This window comes from Pholcus phalangioides, unplaced genomic scaffold (assembly GCF_987345545.1).
Source record: "Pholcus phalangioides strain wild (caught in Gottingen) unplaced genomic scaffold, Ppha-v1.0 ptg000007l_1, whole genome shotgun sequence".
NCBI lineage: Eukaryota > Metazoa > Arthropoda > Arachnida > Araneae > Pholcidae > Pholcus > Pholcus phalangioides.
In genome coordinates, this window is record NW_028301600.1 from 34,288,317 (window position 1) to 34,309,597 (window position 21,281).

At 35.2% G+C, this 21,281-nt stretch overlaps 1 protein-coding gene across 1 annotated transcript in view; it reads left to right on the plus strand.

Moving 5' to 3' along the window:
- AQP (aquaporin) overlaps positions 1-21,281 on the plus strand; it is a 32,998-nt gene that overhangs the window by 2,912 nt on the left and 8,805 nt on the right. The window contains exons 2-4 of the mRNA XM_089233097.1: positions 991-1,182; positions 3,232-3,430; positions 3,531-3,615. Coding sequence (XP_089089223.1) covers positions 1,011-1,182; positions 3,232-3,430; positions 3,531-3,615 — 456 coding nt within the window. The 5' untranslated portion in view covers positions 991-1,010. The remainder of the gene's footprint in view (positions 1-990; positions 1,183-3,231; positions 3,431-3,530; positions 3,616-21,281) is intronic.

A 21,281-nucleotide genomic window follows, 5' to 3' on the forward strand; every position in this document is an offset into this window, starting at 1 on the left:
TCTTTATACTTTATGACATCAAAAATGAAATTATAAATATTTACAAGGGTTCAGAGCCACGTGAAATTCAGTAATTGGATAGTATCATTAATATTCATATTATTCTAATTTGATGATTTCATATCATGTTAAAAACGGCAAGTTTGCAGCACATGAGAACATATACAAATGACTAGGTGAAACCCGAATAATTCCGGTTTTGAAGAATATAGCATTGCATACGATTTTAACATTTTAAGCGGTATTGACGAGATATCTCGCCTTATTCAAAGCCTCTTATTATAGCATTGACAAGCTCAGATATTTCGTAAAGTTGATTTCTCAATAGAACTTTTTCCCCTGCACCTCTTAGCTTGCACCTGCTGAAAATTGGGAGAAAGCCTATACGTACTCCATTAAAAAAGATACAGTATTTTGGCGGGGGATTTAGTGATTTCTGCTGCATCGCTTAAAGGGTTAATACGATCCCTGTAAAATTTCTATTATAATATGCTGGATATGGAAAAATATGCAAACTTTCAGTATGAGAATGGACTTTTGATGATGAGGTGTGGTCTAGAATTGAAAACAGAACTTGACATTTTGACTACCACTGTGATAGATATATCCGTAATTATAAATCTTAAGTTTCTTCTTCAGAATGTAAAAGTTTGATAATTTTAATCAAGAAAAAGAATATTCTTTTAAGATACGCATAGTTACTGATTCCCACCGAAGATTTGCTTCATCTGCAGACAAAACGTCGGGTTCTGTACTTGAATCTGGACAGCGGCTTGACGGCAAAGAATTCATCTAGTTGTTAGATATGAAGTTGCTTCTGTGCACAAAGGGAAGTCACTAAATCAATCAAACGCTACTAACTGTTGTGAACCTTCCAAAACAGGAAGAATCACTCATAAAATATCACGCATGTCGTAGTAGGTCATTGAGAGCAATAAAACGATTTACTATATGCTGCCAATTTGTTGTTTTTTTTTTCTTTTGTCTCAGCGGAAAATCCCAGAGACGGCATGCAGATCACGATAGCCGATGAAATAGTACCATATTTGGTTCTTCTATTCAACACTTTTGTCTTCCATTCATTCCGAAGGATACTTCTAAGATTCAGTCCAACTACTGCACAACTTGTAATCGCCGAAGTAATCGCTACGCTCGAGCTATGTACAAACTGCGCAGAATTAGGTAAGAGACATTCTACGATTCTAATATTAAAACTTGAATTCTCAATGTTTTTAGTTCCTAATATCAATTTTATACGAAATTTTTAACCTTAATTACTTTTTTTTTCAGTCCATGCTGAAATTTAAAAAAAAAGGGGGCTTGAAACACTTTTTTTCTTCGGTAAAACATTTTTTAAGCAAAATTCGTGATGAATACCTTTAGTTAATTTATCCATGATACAGAAAGAAATGATATGGCGTTTTTTTTGGTTTTTTTTAAAATTTATGTTTTGGTTGCTAGTTTTGAATTTTAAATATTTCACGTACATATAAGCATCGTCGTTATTAGATCCCAACTGGCCTTTCAAAATCTCATTTTTCATGAGTTCCGTAACAAAGAAAAAAAAAGAACTTGTAAACGAGTCAAGTGAAGTGTTCTTGTCGAATATTAAATTTTTAATTGCATAGTCGCTGCTACCTCTTTTTTTTATCATTTAAAAAAAATAGTTTCTTACAAAATAAAAATGTTTTTTTACAAAAAAAAACCTTTTTTCGGGGGAGAATTACTACAAAATTTACTTCATGCTTTCTATTTTGTTTTTAACTAAGAATATTAAAATGCTAGATTTTAAATACCAGATTTCGAATGTAATTAAAAAGTTCAGTTGGGTTTTTCTTATTTGGTAACAAAATGAGGGGAAAAAAATATTGATTTTGTTGAAAAGCTTTCGAAACAAATAATTGAAGGTATTTACTCGTAAGAGTCAGTAAATCTTTCTTCAAGAAATTAAATGAGGTATAGTAGATATAATACACTCATCAATGCGAATGAAAAAAATCACAAATAAAAAATTGGAAATATAACTCAACCATTTTTTGAGAATATTTTATATTATTTTTTATTTCTTTCATTTTTCGCAATTTCCAGTGTATTTTTAACTCTGCTAATTTCGACAGAACTTACAAAATAATGATGAAATCTAGTAATGGATTTTTAATGATTGGTCAACATCAAATTTCTCAATGTGAGAATAGTACAAATATTATAGTGTATTTAAGAAATAAAAGAGTAGAAAAAAAATGTTTTTTTCTTAATGGAAATATGTTCAAGAAATTGGAAAAATAAATTCTAAAATAGACGCAGTGTTATAACTTTTGACAAACAAACCACACTTATGTTTCTTGTTTTTGAAGCGTATCCATCTATAAGACGTCCATCGTCTATATTGACGCCTCTGGCATTCATTTAATCTCAACGCAAACAAAACCCCGTCCAAGATCTTCAAGAAATTGGGCAAACTATTTTAGTTTTTATCGCTAAAGCTCGTTTTTCTTGTTTTCTTCGATTTATTATCGATAAATCCAATGCTTGATGTGACTTTCAAACTTTCTGAGTAGCTTATAAAGCCTTTGTTTTGATAGAAAGAGAGTGTAAAGCCATTATTATTTTGTAGTTTTTAGTTACATAATACTTTTATGTAATATTATTGAAGTTGATAAGCTTGCAAAAGCTTCATACTGTTTGAAATAGCTGTATTCAAGTTTGTGTTATTCCTTGAAGTTGGAAATCCTTCGCAGTCCATATTTCTGAGAGGATTTACTCAGTAGTTACGTAAATGGACAAATAATCCATTCTTCCTGAAATGCTATTGACTGAAATGTCAAGAGTTTGAATTCTGGAAATTTCAAGAACACATTCATAGGTTTTCCAGAAGACTGAGATTTTAGATTTCGTGGACTAAGAGCAGTGTAGTGCAAGTTAGCAAGAGCAGTTAGCAGGAAAACAAGTGGTTCGATCACTGTTGTTAATTCATCGTGACGTTATTGCGCGCTCAAGTGTTTCAGACAAAGCATAACGATATGGAAAACGTTTCGTAAGTAATTATTCCCATTAGAATAGAGTGTATGTCATTTTCCAAAAACACTTTACATTTTTAGAAGTCACTCGTTCGACAAATCATCTGACAAATTTTCAAACTTCAGTGTTTTGATCCTAATTTTCCAGTTCTATACCCTCTAGAAATTTCGAATGAATATTTTGTGAAAGTCAAGTCTTATTTCTTCCTTCAAGGTGTCACATATGAGGTTCATGGATACATAGGATTAGGATTAGCGTTGTTTGTCCTGTGCGTATGGTGGTGTTTAGTATGGGGTGATGCCGAAGCCTGTCCATGCGGCCCATTTGAAGAATGTCTGTTAGGAACTGGAATGGACGGTGTAGTGATGAGGAAACTGATTGGGCAAAGCATCGGTGGAGCACTCGCCTTTGCGTAAGTCACCATAAATTATGCTTTCTAAACTGTATAAATATAACTTTTGCAGTAACTTGTACATTAAAGAGAGTTTTATAAGAGTTCACTATTTTCTTAGGTACGCCAAACTCATTTGGTCTTTCCATATGACACCAGAGCATCATGCTTTACATGCTGCTGCAGAATGTCAAGCATCACTGCAGGTAAACACACATTTTAATTTATCAAAATAGGAATTTATTAACAGGTATTTCAATTTAGAGTTGATTTCACTAGTCAGCACCTTTGAACCACAATATACGACCCCATGATGGCTATGAGGCTCTAGTTTTCACTAGATTAATTCAGAAGTTTGAGAAATATTTCTTCACGTTATCATAATATAATAATTACTTTTTTTCCCGCATTGATTCCTTCAATTAAGCAGCAATTTAAGAAGCCAACAGTTGTTCAAAAATTTTACAAAGCATTCAATTAGACAGTGTGGAAAGAAAAAGAATGCAGCATGAGAAAATTATTCATCATTTATGATTCGAATGAAACAGCGGAAAATTTCTCCATAATGCACTTGGTTGTAGTAAATATGCTCATTATCTCAGTAACATCTCGAGTAAATTGCAATTTTTCACTCGGCTGGTAAAATCCGTATATGCGCAGAAACCACTGTTAAAATACAAGCGCAAACCGTGGAATTAGGCAATTTGTCACTGTTAAAACATTATGAATAGAAGGCTGCACAGTTTCTGCACTTTACTTCGTAGTGGTTAATGACACTAATATGTTTCCATAGTTGGCAGGATTCCAGCGGCTTTCCAGATTCACACTGGGACAGATCAGAAATGTTTCAGTTGAATTCAGGGTGAACTAATGAGAGGAATTTCTGAGAACTGACTTCGTTACACATCAGACACCTTCTAATCTCGCTCTCTCTCTCATATAGTCTTAAATATTTGAGTATTTGCCCTAAAATATTATTTCACATGAATCGTTAACGCATTTATTTTAAAGTGCTGTAGTTCCCGTTAACGCATGTAAATGTACCATATTGATTATTTTTTTCATACAATGGTCGTTTATATGCACTCGAAGACTAATGAGATCGAAAACTACAATATTTTACAATTAAACCGATTCCTAATGGCTTTCCTTCCATGTTTTTCACCAGTCTGTGTTAATTATTGCAGCACTCAAAATATCCCCTCTTTGTCAGAAAAGATTCTGAAAAACTCAGACGTTATATCGGACTTATGAAAACTTACAGCGTCCATTGGTACATTAGGCAGACAAATTATCTTCAAAATAAATACTTTATAATTTTCCGTGAGAAAAAATTATTCGTTTTAGACAGATAAATAATTATAAAAATTAACTAATTGTTTATGAATTATTTCTACACCACATAGTTGTTATGGGCACAATTAAAGACGTAATTATAACTTCTGGCGATTGTTGAAGGGTATTTTTTTTCTCGAGAAAGGAAATTATGTCATATAACTAATTACTAAACATTATGCAACCTGTCGTCAAACAGTCAATTTTTAAAACCGAGTTTATAATTTCATTCATACTTATTGAGAAATATTGCAAAATCAACGAAGCAGACAGAGAAGAGGAAATTAATTTTTTCATAATTTAGAGGATAAAAATATTCACCTGATGCTTTCAAATTTTTTTTTATAATTTTGTTTTCTTAATTAAATTATTTTTGTATCCGATCATATCTTTTGTATAAAAGCACTGTATTTCCAAAAATCATTATTAACATTCCTTTTTGTTGTTTTTGATTAATCCATTGTTCGAACTCAAAGAAAGTACGATAATTGAATGATATAGTTTAAAGAAGCATTGAACTTTAAGGAAAGGGAAGAAAATCTTTATGAATGTAAAGAAGAAACAAATGAAAATAAAACTTATCGATTACAAAACAAGACTCAATTCATGTAAAAGGACGAAATTTGTCATGTAGAACAAAGGAATTTACGTTAAAAGTACGAGGTCTGTTTTCTTTTTCAAGCATGAATCTTTCAGAACTATCTTTTTAAAAAGCATGCTTTCGTAATTTTGCACGTGTCTAATCCCTTACGCATGAACAGACATAATTTCGAATCATGTCAGCAGTGTGCGTGCGTTTCGTGTCGTTAGATGGAAACGTTTAAGAAAATCAAGCTACCCACCATCTGTGAGATAAGGTCCGCTATTCCTGTTCTGACTTCGAGAACTGTGACAACGGCAGAGATTAATGGCCAGATCTGTGAAATGTATAGTGTGAATGTCGTGAGTGATAGCAAAGCTCCTAAATGGATGAAACTGTTCAAGGAAGGCTAGAGATAAGCGTGTTATAAAAGTTTGAATGAAAGTAAATGCTAATTCCTCGAGAGCGCGTAACACAGTCTCCTCAAAACATTAATTGATTTCTATAATAATATGAATAAGTTGATTTTTATTAATATTTATACAAAAAATATTGGCCGATTTTTATGAAGATTTCTATAAAAATAATAGTCGACTTTTATGAAGATTTATATGAGAATAATAGTCGATTTCTATATAAAATACTATTAGACGAGTTCTATATAAAATACTATTAGACGAGTTCTATATAAAATACTATTAGACGAGTTCTATATAAAATACTATTAGACGAGTTCTATATAAAATACTATTAGACGAGTTCTATATAAAATACTATTAGACGAGTTCTATATAAAATACTATTAGACGAGTTCTATATAAAATACTATTAGACGAGTTCTATATAAAATACTATTCGATTTCTATATAAAATACTATTCGATTTCTATATAAAATACTGGTCGATTTCTATAAAAAATACTATTCGATTTATGGAGTTACATAATATTCTTTCTTAAAAATAAATTTGATTTGGACAGACATTTTTACGTGCTGAAATAACAACGTCTGACAAAAGATACAGGAAACATTGAAAAAAGTAGCAAAAATCAAAAATTTTAATATCTCGATGAAAACATTATTGAAAACATTTCATTAAGTGTTACGAGATAAATTTCTTTCGACGTTATAGTATAAAAAGATGCGTAAATTTTTTATTTTTTAATTTGTGTCCGTATAAAAATTTTAATTTTTGTATTTCCTCTAATATCATTCTATGATGGTGAAACTATTACACTTTTCCCTTTTTTGCGGATAATTTTCCAGATTTTGCTCTAATTTTAAAATGAACCATACAATATTTTTTTAGCTTTGGGGAATCGACTTCGTGAAGTACTTCATTTGGTAAATTCATTGTTCATTTCAATTACACATGTTCAATTCTCTTTCATTAACGTGCATACACGCAAGTGCGCGTTGGGATATTAACCCACCATAAATCCCATCATTTCTCTTCATTGTGTACTCGGATGAACCCAGTGCTACAGGGATTGTTAGAAGCCAATGAAATCCCGTTACTGCCGAACATGATAGATACAGTTTCCTCAGTCAGTCATTTAAGGCAATCAAAAAGTAATCGAGGCGAAACAGTTAATATCTGATTTCAATCGTCAACGGATACATTCATGTCAAAACCAGAATTTGCAACCGAAGTCATTGGGCCGGAAGTTAGTTTATTACCAACTCGACCGCCACGTGGTGACAATTCAGTCATTTGTACATTTCATCACCATCAACCTTCCTGCAAGTTTCAAGTTGATAGCATCTGTGTGTCCACCGTAACGTAATAATTTTCACCAAGTATGTGCCTACAAGTTTTGGTATGATATCTAATTTTTTTATATATACAGTAGAACCTACTCTAAAACGGACACTTTTCTGATCCCCGGTCCCGTGGAATAGGGCTTTAATGTATTTTACTTCCCGTTAGCGGACAGTAAAATCAGGCACACTCTAATTTTTTTTCCCCAAACTATAATTTATTAATTTTTCTTCGTAAACCGAGAAGTTATCATATTCAATAAAGATGATGTATAATCCTAAGCTCGTGTTGGTAAATATAATAAATCGTCAATTAATTACTTAATTAACTGAACATAGCTGTGGTCCAGGATGGCAAATTCGAATGATAATGTTGGTTTTGTTTGTTGATCCGTGTGAAGAAAGCCAAAGTTACAAGACTGATAATGTTGTTATATGTCTTTTTCGCACTTATTTTAAGTCAATTTAATTTCTATTGCGAAATATGCGTAGCGCGCGTATCATGTGCAGGTAAAAATAAGTAATTGCTCTAATGAAGAGAAGAAAGGTTATAAATTCTTCCACATCAATCAGACTTTTCAACTTTATTTCGGAATTATGAATAATTGCCTCTAAAAGTGATTAAAAAAATGTAGTGAAATATTTAAGCAAACTTTCTTTATCGAGACGATTGGTGATTATGCATAACCACCGGTGCATCACTTTTTCAGTAACATGTATATTAGAATGTATAGGGAAAAAAACGATTGCGACCGAAGCCAAACGTCGTATAAATATGAAAGTCTTATAAACGAGGTTCAACTGCATCCAGACAGTCCCCGCTAGCTGACAAAATTTTTGATTCCATGGATGTCTACTGTATTTTGGTTTTTTGATTTGACCCATAATTAATGAGTTATAACACTTTAAAAATTGATGACGTCACTTCCAAATCCTGCCAAATTCACCGAACGTACAACTTGGCGTTTTTGAAAAGAGATAACAGTGGTATGTACGTATAAGGGGCCGTTTTCAAGTATTACGTCATCATCGATGGGGGAGGGGGTTGCTGACTTTTGATGACAAGGGGGGAGGGGGGTTTGGATAATGCTTACGCCATCAACCACCCTTTATGAAAATATGAAATATTTTTAATCGCATCTTACTCGGTGCGCCAAAAACGAGAAAACCTTTCGATAGCAACATTCCCCCATTAATAAGTACCCTGCAGAGTAACTTTAGTTATCTCTAAATGTTTCGCGGATCCAAGTGATCCGGAAATGTGTCCGGGCCGCTTAAGTGCTCTGGAACTTTGCCACGCATCACTAAATAATCTGAGAATGTGTCGCGGGTAATTTGAGTGATGTAGAACAGCACTGGGGGGGGGGGGGCGCTTAAGTACTCCAAAACTACGTCACATGTCACTCAAGGGATCTCTAAATGTGTCACGGATCGCTTAAGTGTTCTGGAACCGTGTCCCGGGTCATTTAAGTGATCTGAAAATATGCCACGGGCCGCTTAAATGTTCTGGAATTGTACCACGGGACACATAAGGGGCCTTTCACACGGAGCGGATGCAGACGCGGAGTGCGGGTTCCGCATCCGCACATAGAAGTTTTGACAATTGGGTTATTCGGAGCTATTCACACGATGCGGATGCGGTGCGAATTCGTCCACATCTTTGGCTACTTTTTAAAGATGATTTTGCCAGGAATTTTTTTAATTATTTGCCATAAATACTCTTAAAAACACCATATGAAGGTCCCTGTTCATTAATATGATGCACCCACATATACGTCTATCCCTCCGTTTCCTTCTGAGATGGAGATACAGCAACTTTAACTGCCTTTTGTCCATACTTTACAATTTTATACAATAAAACTTGTCAACAACTGCCACTGACGGGACCAAAATTATAAGCCGTTCTGTTCATTGCGAATATTTAATTGACTACATACTTTAATAACTTTTAAATTTAATTCAAAAAATTTAATTTTTTCTTTTTATTTAAATACTTAAAATTATCTAAAAAATATAAATATTTGAAATTATTTTAAATACATATATATGTATTTTTTAATTTTTAATCTTCTAATTTTTTTAAAACTCCAAAAAAAAAAAAACTTTCATTAAACAACGTTATCCACGTACGGCGTTCACACTCACCGCCGGATTAAGACGTTTGAAGGCCCTAAGCACTTGAATAGTTTTGGTGGTTCCCCCCGATATCTTCAAGTATATTTTACACGATATTGAGCACAAAACTAAAAAAAAGTTGAAATTTCAGAAGTGACTAATCTACGTATGGGATTTCACTGTAAAAGGTTAATGAAAGTTACTTTATATAAAACTTGAAAAAAAGCAACCAATAAATATATCGGTTGCATTCGAGCAAATGCAGCCGATCAGCTTATTGGTTGCATTTTTAAAAGAATTATTATAAAATTTTTATAAAAGATCTTTTATAAAAGTTAAAAAATTCAACTAATAGGCGCATCGGTTGCATTCAAGCAAATGAAAACGGTGATCTTATTGGTTGCATTTTTAAAATAATTATTATAAAATTTTTTATAAAAGTTCGTTTATAAAACTTGAAAAATGCAACCAAGGCGGATCAGTTAAGTTCGCTCGAATGTAACAGATGTGTATATTGGTTACATTTTTCAAGTTTTATAAAATAATTTTTATAAAAGTTTTGTAGTGTAATACCAGCCTAAGACAGAATTCTGATGTGAATATTTCTGAGCACAAACATTTTTAAAACCTCCCCCTTCCCATTTTTTTCTATTTGCAGAGTTCTTTGATATCCCCTGAATTTTTTTTTTTTTTTTGGAACATTGGATGTTTTTGGAACTTTTCTTTCATATTTTTCCGAAAAGACAGATTTTTTTTTTCAAAATCTTTTGAAAATCTTTTAAGATATTTTCTCCCATCGACTGCTTGTGAGGATCGGAATGAAGGCATCTTTATACCCATATTATATGGGGCTCTAGATTAAACCAGCGAAAAATGGCTCTAGGCTGCCTATGGACACTGAATCAGGGATAAAAGATAAAAATAATTACAAAAATTGCGAAAAAATAGTTTTTATGCACGAAACGCCCGCATCTATCATTATATGGCTTAGAGGGTGTGTCGCAATGAATTTATTAAAGATAAATTTTGAGTTCATAGCTTTCAAATAGCATTGAAATTAACGGAAATTTTGATTATAATAACATATAAAGGTATTTTCTTCCGAAATTTCAATTAAAAAAGATTATTATTTTTTGCATTAAAAAAATAAATTTTTGATAGCCGGGGGGCCACGAGCCCCTATGCCCCCCCCCCCCCGTGTACGTCTCTGATCCCACCAATTATGAGTTAGGATTCAGAGGGGCAGAACTGATGACGAAGTTTTGATGACAAAGGGAGAGGGGGTCAGCGTTTTGCTTACTTTTGCTGACAAGGGGGGGGGGGAGAGGGTCAAAAATGGCTAAAAATTTGCTTACATAATACTTGAACGGCCCCTAATCTTTAAGAAAAATCGGGAAAAAACAAAGCAGTTTTTTTCCCTCTACACTGGATCCCTGTCAGCCTACCGCCAGTGTCGTGTTTAGGGGCGGCACATGAGGTTTCGTACCCGGGCGGCAGGTAAGCTCGAGCCGCCCCTGACAATAAGGTTGTGGAATGAAATTGATCACAGTTACAAACTGTCACGAAGAAAAAAGTCTAACAAATACAATTTAAAATTTTTACGACCTCTCATTTATGTTATGGGTGTGTATATGAAACAATACTCAAAACCATATTTAGAGAACAAACAGTAAAGAGATGGCTTTAAGTTTGAAAATTGAGAGCTATATAAGGATAGACACGATTTTTCGGGGAAAAGAATAAGAAACGAGATATATATATATATATATATATCGGGGGCCCAAAGGGCAGGAAAAATTAGTAATGCCTAATACGGCGAAGCTTGAAGTCCGTATCTGCTAAGAGGTGCCCGGAGCTTATAAATACGCCCCCAAATGAAATTTCATCCAAAAAATCAACCAAGTTATGCTCGAATCATGCAGGCTGGAATAAATTTAAATGTTGTGTCTAAATATTTCTTGTAAAAACGCGAAATAAAAATTTATTAACATTTCAGCGCGGATAAAAATCAATTGCAGCTACAAGGAAATGAAAAATCTTTATTGCAACATGTGGAATTACGTGTGGTATGAAAATGGGATTCGATCAATATATAAACAATAGAAAAAAATCCGTTACCATTAATCATTTTGAATTTGACAATTTATAAAATAATTAGTCTGATTCAAAGTTTCTGATTGAATCGTTGTTATTGCTTTACTGTTTCCACCAGTCCCCTGCGTCAAGCTACCATTTTTATAATCTTCGTTGAAGCTTTTCACGCGTAACTCTGTTTCGATGAAATTTTAAAATAACTGAAAAAATATTGCCCCGTTTTATTGATCAACGTGCAGCCTGATCAACACGGCAGCATAAAAAAACGATCGTGTGCAGTAAACACTATGCACTGTATGCACCTTCTCTCAAAAAATTTGACTTGATAATGAAGGAGAACATGCCACATTTTGGCAAAAAAGTGTTGATTTTGGGGAAAAACATTTCAATAGATGTGTCGTTTATACATATATATGTTACCGGCAAAGTATGAAATCCAGGCATTCTATAGAATGCCTAGGCATTGTATAGAATGCCTGGTCGTTTCAGGCAAAGTATGAAATACCGGTTTTATTCTATACTTTGCCTAGGCATTCTATAGAATGACTAGTCATTCTATAGAATGCCTAAACACAATCCAGGCAAAGTATGAAATATCTTCTTCCAACAAATCTCTTTAGGGGCGGTATAAAATATTACATAAAATTAAAATTTCACAGAATTTTCTTTTTTTTTTCCGGAAACGTTTCCCTTTCGCTCTCGTGAAAAAGGATCTGTTGAGGGGCGGTATAAAATATTACAATTTCTTCGAATTAAAATTTCGCAGAATTTTCGTCATTTTTTCCCGGAAACGTTTCCCTTTCGCTCTCGTGAAAAAGGATCTGTTGAGGGGCGGTATAAAATATTACAATTTCTTCGAATTAAAATTTCGCAGAATTTTCGTCATTTTTTCCCGGAAACGTTTCCCTTTCGCTCTCGTGAAAAAGGATCTGTTGAGGGGCGGTATAAAATATTACAATTTCTTCGAATTAAAATTTCGCAGAATTTTCGTCATTTTTTCCCGGAAACGTTTCCCTTTCGCTCTCGTGAAAAAGGATCTGTTGAGGGGCGGTATAAAATATTACAATTTCTTCGAATTAAAATTTCGCAGAATTTTCGTCATTTTTTCCCGGAAACGTTTCCCTTTCGCTCTCGTGAAAAAGGATCTGTTGAGGGGCGGTATAAAATATTACAATTTCTTCGAATTAAAATTTCGCAGAATTTTCGTCATTTTTTCCCGGAAACGTTTCCCTTTCGCTCTCGTGAAAAAGGATCTGTTGAGGGGCGGTATAAAATATTACAATTTCTTCGAATTAAAATTTCGCAGAATTTTCGTCATTTTTTCCCGGAAACGTTTCCCTTTCGCTCTCGTGAAAAAGGATCTGTTGAGGGGCGGTATAAAATATTACAATTTCTTCGAATTAAAATTTCGCAGAATTTTCGCCATTTTTTCCCGGAAACGTTTCCCTTTCGCTCTCGTGAAAAAGGATCTGTTGAGGGGCGGTATAAAATATTACAATTTCTTCGAATTAAAATTTCGCAGAATTTTCGCCATTTTTTCCCGGAAACGTTTCCCTTTCGCTCTCGTGAAAACGGATCTGTTGAGGGGCGGTATAAAATATTACAATTTCTTCGAATTAAAATTTCGCAGAATTTTCTTCATTTTTTCCCGGAAACGTTTCCCTTTCGCTCTCGTGAAAAAGGATCTGTTGAGGGGCGGTATAAAATATTACAATTTCTTCGAATTAAAATTTCGCAGAATTTTCCTAATTTTTTCCCGGAAACGTTTCCCTTTCGCTCTCGTGAAAAAGGATCTGTTGAGGTTCGTAATTTTTTCCGAAAACATGCATTGGCCAGGGATGACTTCCATTCTTATTCGTGTATAATCGCACCATTTGATCCACGATGTCGACTCCATATTTAATTTCGTTATTGTAGGCAACTGTTTCTGGGGTCTTTTTCACGTTTTCGTTGATAGTGACATCAGTATGAAGTGAACTCAAAACTAGAACATTTTTAATTTTTTTTTTCTCTGATAAGATGTCAGCGTGATATCAGTTCCAGTTTTGAATACTATCGACGAGTATAGATTCTGTGTTCCTGTTTTTGCAGTTGGAGGTACCTCACGACGGTCTTTTTGAAGGGTCCCAACCAAGCTTGTCCTTTTCAAAAATGCACATAATCTCAGTGATGTAAAATAATCATCTTTTTTTGTTTGTTTCGACATTCTCCTAGATAAGGTTTGACTAATCGAATTACATATTCATAGACAAGTTGATTTGCTGGTCTGGTGTTATCTGTCCCAGTGTAATCGAAACTGATTTTCTGTCCATTCAGAATATATTTGGAATCAACGCAGGCAAGAAGCCAGAATTTTATCCCAAATTTGTCTGGCTTACTTGGGATATACTGTGTAAATGGACATCTTGCTTTTGAGGGTAGAAGTTGTTCGTCCACAGTTAGATTGGGCCCTGGTTTGTAGCAAGTCGCACTGTATTCTATGAATGAAATCCATAGTGAACATGCAAGAGAAAATTGGTCAGATCGAATCGCATGAATTTCAAAATTTCTTTGAAACGATATCTTGTCATTGTTTGGGGAAAAAATAGAGGACCCCAAATCTCGACGACCACAATGAATTCAGTAGGAAGTTTTTTGCACCTCTTGCATACATAATGGATATCGTTGCATCCAGTTCAAGCAAAGAAACTGATCAAGAAGTTTCATTTAGACGACGATGGGCTTCAGCTTCTGTATATGTCGAATCATTTTGTCGCAGAAAATAAGGCGTCACGAACCCAGAACACTTTCATTTATGTTTTTTGAACGCATAAAATGTGGGGCCTTGATTTTCTCTCAATATATTTTGTGATCCTCGACATCCTAAAGTTGAGGAAGGTTCTATGATTTTCCATATGCTCCCATCTGCTGCAGTTTCTTAGATCGTTTCTGTGGCTTCAACGAGTTATAATGAGTCACACCACTGTCATTTTCTGCACACGAGAGCTAATTAGACCGGGACCTACAATTTATTGCCGACTCCGAACGGCAAGCTTGTTTCTAAGCTCATCGAGAGGTTGGTGCACTAACTCCTCAATGGGGGACTTCATGCGGTCAAGTCGCCGTGTCTGTTGTACCCCTGTGCCAGGAAAGTTTTCTGACAAAGACGAACCGGGTATCAAACTCGCGACACCTCTAAACATCCTTTGGTACTTTATGCGAGTATCTTATCGACCTGGGCTACCGCGCCCGAGAAATAATTTTATATTGATTTAAATCTTCATCAGAGCCGCTACTTTCTTCACTACAGTTCGACATAGGGAAGGTCTATGCTCTTCTGCACTTTCATCATAACTGCTTCCAGAGTTTCTCTCATCTAATGGAGCATCTCCTGGAGTATTTCTTCAGTAAATATACGTTTTCTCGTCATTCTATACCAATGTGTCCCAAAGTGGGCGATATCGCCTCCTGGTGGGCGATAGAAAGGGCCAAGGGGGCGATAGAAGCCACGGGTATAACATAGGATACTATGGGTTCGTTTGAGTTGGGGGGTGATGAGGGAAAAATTTATCTGAAGAAGGGGGCGATGGAACAAAAAGTTTGGGAAACTATGTTCTAAACTAACTGTTTGAGAAGATCACATGCACTCAAATTTTCTACGTCCCAGAATAAACAATTTAACGGATAATATGGCAAGAATGCTTGACAAAAACCAAAAATCACACACCTGCTGACGACACTTGCAGAGAAGAATGAGAGGAAAAGAAAGTTCACACACAAGGTCAAATGCAAAAAAGACTTTCAGAAGGATTATAACCTACTTAGAAATCAATTGTGACGACGATAGTAGTATTTACCGCATATTGTGCTAGAATATAAGGAAGGGTCACTATGGCCCCCTTCGGTCTTTCTAGGTATATCCGCTCGTAGCTTCGTTGTTAAAAAAGATGACGAAAGGAAGCTTTGGTATACAATAAGAACATGCTAAATCAGGAAAAGTCCAGAAATTCCAGGTGGTTCGGTTTATTCTTAGCAGAGATATGTAAGCTTAAACAGCGTGCAGCGTCAAAAAAGACCCCCGTTTCGTCTTTCTGTTAATATTTCATCATTGATAAATGGAACTTGCAAATGTGGATTATGCGATATCATTTTGTCTTGAAGTAACCGAAATTTTCATCTACGGATTTATGAACAAAAAATATAATGTATAAAGCGCCCGTTAACTCATCTGTTCGAGGGAAAGTGACCGTGGTATGTCGGTCACGGAAAACAAATTGGTATACGTAGGTTTACCATATTTTATCGGTGGAAATACGGGAGATAGAGATCCTAAGTAAAGAATTGCTTATTGTTAGGCCGACCATATTTGCTCAAGAAAAATACGTGAAATTGGGATTCGAAATACGGGAAAATGTGGGACAATGTCAATTATCGCTAAATGATGCCAAAAGTAAGCGAAGTCGTTAACTCGTGCTAAAATCACAGAAAATTCGCCAATCGCGAGAAATAAAGCGCCACTTCAAATTGCAGTGAATTAAAAAAAAACATGACAAATGTGTGGGATGAATATTCTTGTTTTTAGTCTCTTAATGAGGCTTTTTGAATCACGTGATATTTCCCTTTTTCTGGAGGGACATACATGGTAACCAATATGGCGACTTCCTGCGCAACTCATGAAAGATATAAATCAAAATTAAAGAAACGTAGAAATGAATTGGTTTTTTTTTCTTTTTGATGGGTGCTAGATATTTCGAAAATTTTCTTGAAGCTCAAGTTATCGATTTGCCTGCTTTTGCTTCAAAAAATGCTTGATTAAAGCTGCGGAATTTCTTCAGTGTAATTTATGGGCCCATAATTAACTTCAAAACATCCTAAACTATATAGATTGATGATATTGGATGTTATAAAACAATACAGAAGTATTAATTCTCATTTTTGTGCTTGAGAAGATATAAATCAATGTTATTGCATGAATTTCTAACTCAAAAGTAGGTCCGGCTAATTATTTTATATTTAATTTTTTGTGCTTCATATTTCTAACCGAACTCAGTTTTTCGAGAATTCAGTTCAATTTTTAAAATTATTGATGAGGCGAAAAACCCTACTAAATTTCCACATTTCTAAGGTAAATTCGACAATTTTAACATTGCTTTCCATGGGAAAAACATGCTGTGCTTGTCCCTCCAAGTGATACTGATGATCATAGGCGTACGCAGAATTTTCTCGAGGGGGAATTGAGATTTTTTTACCTTCTGAGGGGGTTTTACCTTTTTTCCTGTAAAATAACACTATAATCTTGGCTCGGAGAGGGGGGGGGGGGTTCCCTTTGAGTACGCCAATGCTGATGATGATTATGATGTCTATTCCAAAAGCCTCATTATTGTGATGTAATTTCTAAGCTGGAAAGATAATTTTAATCGTTGATTTGAAGAATAAAAGTTGACTTCGTTGAAAATATTTGAAAACTCGGGACATTTCTGCAAAAAAGTCGGGACAGCAAAAAAACAGAAGAAAACCGGGACTGTCCCGAGAAATACGGGATGTATGGTCACCGTGCTTATTGCTATTCTATCTCTCAAAAAATTGTCAAATGTTGAAAAATTGATAATTATGGTTTAAATTGTGTGTGTGATGGGAAAGAAATGCTGATGGGTATGTACGAAGAAGGACTACTATAAATTGCTGTAAATAAAAATGTATTTCACAAAATAAATGTTATGTTATTGATATTTTTTTAAAAATGTCTAGCTTTTGTTATGTAAAAAAGAAACACGTCACAAATATATATACGACATGAACGTTTATGTTTACAATCATAATTAATCGTACCGTGATTTGTAAGAAATTAAAATTATCTTCCTCCACGTTTTCAGTCAAGATTGAGCGAGTTTCAGCGAGTCAAGTGAGTTTAGTCGAAAATACGGGACATTTTGAAAAACAAATGCGGGACAGTGAAAATAAAAGATAAATAGCAAAATATAGGCCTACTTAGCAAACGTTTTGTGGTGACCTTATGCATATGACACATATGTCACGCATTTCCCGGGACATTCCCGTATTTTCACTTTATTTTGGCTGTCCCGACTTTTTTTGCAAGAATGCCGTGGTTTGTCACGAATGTTCTACATTGTAGAATCTACAAAGCCTACTTTTAGATGCTTATAGTTTTATACTTTATTAAAATCAACTATTGAAATTATTTTTCGACGCATAAATTATATCACTATAATTACAACTATGAATAAGAATATTCATCTCACATACATCATGGTTTTTTTAATTACTTGATAAAGTGATCCTCAAATATGTTCAAGAGATCCTGTATGATCTGTTCAGGGAATTTGTTAATGTTAATAAACATCCATGCCCGAGAGAATCGGGGTTCGAACCAACACTTCCACAGTAAAACGCTAGCTCATAAACTACTCCACTGCAAGACGGCAAATACTAAACGTTGATTTAATTGTTTGCCCCTTCAAACGTTTTATTTCGTTATTTTACAATGTACTTCGTGGAATCCAGTTTTGTTCACTGCAATTCTCTCAGAGTAATGCTTTGTTTCCTGCCATTGGTGTTTTTTAAGAAATTTCTGCAAAAGTTTTCAACTTACAGTTGTGCTTACATTCGGCGTCATTTATGGCGATGATTAGCGATGTTACGTATTTTACCCGTATTTGAAATCCTGAGTTCCGGTATTTTTCTCGAAGAAATTTGGTTAGCCTAAATGTGCAATAAAACTTAGTGACATGGTTTTTACAATCTACCAAAATTACGAGAATTCTTTGGATAGCAATTTACTTCAGCTTTGGGAGCTTACGTCAGTGGTGAAATAATTGACGTCATGTGTTTCATCAGGCCCCTAGCCAGAAATTTCATTTCAAGGGGGATCACTTTCATTTCGTGGGGAGGGACCAAAGTGATAGAAAACTGGTTCCAAAATTTTTTTACGTCGCGGGGCACTTTTCAGAATTGTTATCATTGAGCACTAAATTTGACAACATTTACAGGTTGGTGCCATGTATAAAATACAGTAATTGTGATAAATCTGGTGATTAAGCATAATCGCCGGTTATTATGCACAATAATTTCATCCGTTTTGATCGGTGATTATGCATAGTAATCGATATAAATGATTATGCGTAATTAATGCGAAATTTTAATTCGAAGAAATTGTAATATTTTATACCGCCCCTCAACAGATCCTTTTTCACGAGAGCGAAAGGGAAACGTTTCCGAGAAAAAAATGGCGAAAATTCTGCGAAATTTTAATTCGAAGAAATTGTAATATTTTATACCGCCCCTCAACAGATCCTTTTTCACGAGAGCGAAAGGGAAACGTTTCCGGGAAAAAATGACGAAAATTCTGCGAAATTTTAATTCGAAGAAATTGTAATATTTTATACCGCCCCTCAACAGATCCTTTTTCACGAGAGCGAAAGGGAAACGTTTCCGGGAAAAAATGGCAAAATTTCTGCGAAATTTTAATTCGAAGAAATTGTAATATTTTATACCGCCCCTCAACAGATCCTTTTTCACGAGAGCGAAAGGGAAACGTTTCCGGGAAAAAATGATGAAAATTCTGCGAAATTTTAATTTTATGTAATATTTTATACCGCCCCTAAAGAGATTTGTTGGAAGAAGATATTTCATACTTTGCCTGGATTGTGTTTAGGCATTCTATAGAATGACTAGTCATTCTATAGAATGCCTAGGCAAAGTATAGAATAAAACCGGTATTTCATACTTTGCCTGAAACGACCAGGCATTCTATACAATGCCTAGGCATTCTATAGAATGCCTGGATTTCATACTTTGCCGGTAACATATATATAGATAACGTTTCACAAATCTGGTGATAAATTCGCCAATATGGTGGGATGAATACACGTAAAGTAACACGTAATACAAGGTTAACATCACTCTATACCAGCGGTTCTCAGCCTTTTTTGACTCGCGGAGCCCTTTTCAGTATATAATTTTATGGCAGAGCCTTTTTTGTGTAGGCCTCTCTGCCCTCTCTTATTTACTTATCTATCAAATCTACTGATTCATTTTATTTTCCTCGAGTCACCGCGGAGCCCCTGGGAGGTGCACACGGAGCTCCGGTTGAGAACCGCTGTTCTATACGAAGAGGAAAAAGCGCCGATCGTGAAAGAAAATACCTGATCTTGGCTTCTAACGGGATTGAATATTTCAGATCAATTTCAAAAAGCCTTTTCTTCAGCAGAGAGTTAAGAATTTACATATTCAAAATAATTATTGGTTTTTAATTTTTTTCTAATGATTATTCATCAAGTCACATTTTCATACCGATTTATTCTTGTTGCAATAAAGAAATTTCCATGTGACTGCAATTGATTATTTATCGAGCTGAAATGTTAATAAATTTACTTCAGCATACATGATTCGCGCAGACCTTAGTCATTTTTTCAGATGAAATTTTATTTGTGAGGGCGTATTTTAACTTATAAGAGGGCGGTTGCCCCGGCCCCTCTTAGCGGAGATGGATTTCAGGATCTCGTCGTATTAGGCATTACAAATTTTGCCGCCCCTTTGGAACGCTCTTATATTCCGTTTCTTAATTTTTTTCCCGAAAAATCATGTCCTCTATCCTTATATAGCTCTCAATTTTCAAAATTAAAGCCATCTCTTTACTTTTTGTTCTCTAAATATGGTTTTGAGTATTGTTTCATACACATACCCCCATAACATAAATGAGAGGTCGTAAAAAATTTAAACTGTGTTAGATTTCACATCGTTTGCAACTATGATCGATTTCATTCAACAAGCTTATTGTGTTAATCAAATTATTGAGTTGCAGAATTAAAATCAAAAGCCGTGGTGCGACCGTGGCCATACGTCTCGGGCAGGACCCCTAGAATGGGATCTTTGGCGGACCCCCAAGCCAGCCTTTTCCTCCTTCATGCTTTATGGCAAGGGTGGCCGACCAGTGGCCCCGACGAAGTAAATGTGAATTATCCAATTAAAATTTTGAACTTTTTGTGAAAATTCACGAAAACCACAATATCTCAGAGAATACCGGTGTTTCAAAAAAGAATCACCCGATTTGAAATGCGTATATTACGAAAAATATTGAACACATAGACACTTAAGATTAATTTTATATCACATGGCTAATCAAAGTTTTTTCTTACAAACCAAATTAAAGGTGCTGTGGTGGTCGAGTGGTTATTGTGACGGACTCGCGATGCGAGGATTCGGGTTCGAACCCCACAGTGGTGGTCGGCTGAAGTTGGTTTTCTGTGGTTCCCAACTTCAAGGCGCAAATGCGAGCCGATCTCCCCGTTAAAAAGTCTCGCCACAGAGAGCAACAGTCCTACAACGATAAATCATTCAATCATAACACTTCACTCATAGTTAGAAAAAAAACTGGTGGCAGATGGCAGCACTACACATAACAAGCATTACAGAGAAACAAACAAAAAACTTCACGTCAGGTTTCACTACACGTACACGCACATTCGCGCATGTACCGATTCGTTGGGCGTTCCGCGGGGGGGGGTGCATGTGTGGTGTAGCAGTAGTAGGTAGGGCCTCCAAAAAATGGCTCGGGGATTCATGATGTTCTTAAGTCAGCCACCTCGTTGGGCAATTTGCCTGTTGTGGCGTTGTATTTGTATTTGCTCAATATGTCCACCTTGGGATACACGGAATATGTCTATACGGTTGTCAAATTCATTCCAAACTTTTGCGAGCATGTTTGCATCCACTGCGAGTGGATTTCTGTGGACTACGTGTGAAACTCTGTCGGATGCGCTCCCCATTTTTGTCTGACATGAAGGGACGGCCAGATTTCCCTTTACACAGACAACCCGTGTCTCGGAATTGTTTATAACATCGCCTAATGCTCTGAGCGGTAGGAATTTCAACACCAGGGAATTGTCGACGAAAAGCACGATGAACAGTTGTTACGGACTCACACTTCGCGAAGATTAGAAAACAAAACGATTTCTGTTGTGCAGTCGCTATTTTGACAAAAACTGAAGTG